Raw genomic sequence first — 3,388 nt, 5'->3', positions numbered from 1 at the left:
AATAAGTCTTTGCAGTTGAGTATCTACATGAGCATCTGAATGAAAATAATGATCCAAGTGGTTCATACTGTATGTTTTTAGTCACTCGTGTTCTGCAGAACCTCTACGACTAGATGTGCTTGAATCATCTGTTGAAGTAATTCTGAACTCTGAATTATATGATGTTTGGAGTGTCATTGTGTTGGTGAGTGATGTTCTCGCTCCATCAGTGAGAGGTGTTAACCTGAGGAAGGTATTATAGAGTTAGAGGATAAAGCCTTATGAAAGATGTTGAGTCAGGTGGATCGGTCTGTGTGGGTTACAAGGCTTATCAATTCACTTTGCCATCAGACTCAAGACGTGCTGCTGGATCGATCGGTCACTGTCCGTTCCTCTGCATCTGGACCCCCAGGGTCTCATGATCTAATCCCACACATCTCCAGTGAGGACCGTGGCCTCTCTAGTCTCGTCCAGTCTCACGGCGCTGAGCTTCAATGCTCTCGCTGTGACCCTTCAGCTGCCAGTCTTGTCTTGTTCTCCCTCCGTCAGTCCAAGTTCAGCTTCTTCACCTTGCCATGGACATCGGTGGCCTGACTACGGTGGTGGCCAACTCGGCGTACATCTCGGCCCGTGGCAGTTTTGATGGCACGGCCAACCCGGCGGCCAACCGAGACAAGAAGTACCACGCCAAACTCAAACTGCCCCACATCACTGTGTGTGAAGATCTGAGGGAAACTCTGGATCTGCAGTTTAAGAGCATTTGTGTGGAGCAACCCATCGGCAAACGGCTGTTTCAAGAGTACCTGGAAATCACCAATGAGTACAAGGGACCGTGTCGCCTCTGGAAGGACATTGAGGCATACGACACCGCCGAGGATAAAGATCGGGCTCAGAAAGCCGCCAAAATCCTCCAGCGTTACATGGAGCCTTCTGCCAAGCTCTTCTGCCCATTTTTACCTGAGAATGACATCACCAAGGTGAAAGAACGGCACGGGGAGGCAGCGGATAACCTGTTTGTGGAGATCCTGGCCAGTGTGTTTGACTTCCTCAAAGAGGTTCCCTTCACGTTCTATCTAGAGACCATGTACTTGAAACGCTTCTTGCAGTGGAAGTGGCTGGAGATGCAGCCGGTAGCCGAGGACTGGTTCTTGGACTTCCGTGTTCTGGGTAAGGGTGGATTCGGAGAGGTGTCCGCCTGTCAGATGAGGGGCACAGGGAAGCTGTACGCCTGCAAGAAGCTCAACAAGAAGAGGCTGAAGAAGAGGAAAGGCTATGAGGTATGAAAGCAGCTCGTTGCCTTTGGTTGAGATGAATTATGAGGGTCTTTCTTGGGAAAAGGTGCCATTGTCATCCAAAGGACTTACTACTGATAGAATGAACAGAACACTGTTCAAATTATTGGAAATCTAAAGTTAATGAGGTTGAAATAGGTTTAGTGAGGATAAATGACTATTGGAGACCTGCTACTTTGGGCCTGAAATGGATAAATATTATGTCTAGAAAGTTTAGTAGTGACCTTCACAAAACTGTAGCGATGAAATAATGACCTGAGGTCAATCACACCCACACTATGAATCATGGCAATTCTTTAGCATGATTGTTTTATTATTGCTTGTTTTTCAGCTACTGTTAATATTTTTTTTCAGTGTCTTTGGCCTGTAGTATTTGATTTATAGCAAAAACGTTTGAGCTGCTTTTCCCACAAAGTTTCTGATCTTCACCAAATTTGGCACTGATAGTCTTTAGAACCTTTCTGATACAATAAATTACACAGATAATTGATAATGTAATATTATGGTGTTATATTAAGATACTATTCAAAAGCATGTGTTTTACATCTAGTGAATTCACCTGGGCGATCGCTTGTAAAAAATAAAATCAAAACCAAACATTTTTAGGCAAAAATGGCACCTTTTCCTGATTTTTTTATGGGTTAAGGTGTGTTTTTGAGAAGATAACAGGTTAATGGATATGTATTACTAGAATGATAATGGTAACGCTTAGATAACAGGATGTGGATCCTGATTGACATGTTGGTTTTGTGCGATTAAGCAGCTCAGACGTGACATTGATAATGAAGGTGAAGGCTTTACTGCGGGTAATATGCTTTACTAGAGCTTCACTCCTACAAAGCAGTCCTGCTTTAGATCCCAACGAGTAAAATGTCTAAATATTCAGAATTAGTTTGTGCTTTTATCAGTTTTGGACTGGTAACTGTTTCTGTTGGAATAAATTAATATGTTTAAATGTCTGACTCTGACGTGTCCATAAACATCAGTCAGTTGAGTGAACAGTGCTGTGAACCAGAGGCAGTATTAGAGCTGATGAAACTATAACGCTTTGGCCTTCAGCTCATTAGGAAATGCAAGTCCAACACATTTAATTATGGAACAGATTTGTTGTGGAAATCCTGGACAGGAAGAACCCTGGAGATGATACTGACTGTACCTGTGTCCATGTGTAAATGATGAACACTGTCCATAAGATGATTCATGTTAATAATTACCTCATTTATACTTAAAAGCTTGAAAACAATGTTTACAGACAAAGTACTGTGCTGTTTGTGAACATTCACTCAAGCATCATTAATGGCGTGTTTCTTCTGTTAGTCATTGGTTGAGAAACACAAAATGGCGAAATGCATCCTGCATACTAGTCCATAATGCGTAAAATAAAACAAGTAAAACTAGTGCACTGGTTCACATGCAAATGATGTCATATACAAATAGCATCTGCAGAACATGTGTTAGTATGCTGAGGCTGTTAAAATGCATTATATTTGTTTTACTCTTTTTGAATGTATGCATTAATCTGTAAATATATGCTTTTATGTACTGTGGGGTCCAAATGTTAAATTATCCAAAATGCATTTTTTTTTAATTAAATTTTCCTTCTAAATGATATTAACAACAATTTGACTGAAAAACCTGAAGATTATCCTTCACACTAATGTTGTTCTGTTCTGTCCACAGGGTGCCATGGTGGAGAAACGGATCCTGGCTCGAGTTCACAGTAGATTCATTGTGTCACTGGCTTACGCCTTCCAGACCAAAACAGAACTGTGTCTGGTGATGACCATCATGAACGGAGGAGACCTCAGGTATGGATCATGACAATTCTTTAGAATGACTATGTTGTTATTGCTTGTTTTCCATCTAGATGGTTTTCTGGGCATCTTTGGCCTTTAGTGATTGAATTAGATCAAAACCATTTGAGCTGCATTTCCCACAAAGTTTGTCTGATCTTCACCAAATTTGGTACAGATAGTCTTTAGAACCTTTCTTATCTAATTAATCACATAGGTATTTGATATTCGAAAGCATGTGTTTTGAACCTAATGAATTCACCAGTGGCCTGTGGCTCGAAGCGAGATGAACAAACTGAGTAAGTTTTGAGTTGACAAAACCTG

At 41.2% G+C, this 3,388-nt stretch overlaps 1 protein-coding gene across 1 annotated transcript in view; it reads left to right on the top strand.

Moving 5' to 3' along the window:
• The first annotated feature begins 278 nt into the window (after nucleotides 1–278).
• grk1a (G protein-coupled receptor kinase 1 a) overlaps nucleotides 279–3,388 on the top strand; it is a 13,394-nt gene continuing 10,284 nt past the window's right edge. Inside the window, exons 1-2 of the mRNA XM_016258386.1 lie at nucleotides 279–1,256; nucleotides 2,952–3,079. Coding sequence (XP_016113872.1) covers nucleotides 555–1,256; nucleotides 2,952–3,079 — 830 coding nt within the window. The 5' untranslated portion in view covers nucleotides 279–554. The remainder of the gene's footprint in view (nucleotides 1,257–2,951; nucleotides 3,080–3,388) is intronic.

Source organism: Sinocyclocheilus grahami, unplaced genomic scaffold (assembly GCF_001515645.1).
Source record: "Sinocyclocheilus grahami isolate Dianchi unplaced genomic scaffold, SAMN03320097.WGS_v1.1 scaffold1678.1, whole genome shotgun sequence".
Lineage (NCBI taxonomy): Eukaryota > Metazoa > Chordata > Actinopteri > Cypriniformes > Cyprinidae > Sinocyclocheilus > Sinocyclocheilus grahami.
Note: the sequence above shows the minus strand (reverse complement) of the source record. Positions and strands in the feature narration are given on the sequence as shown.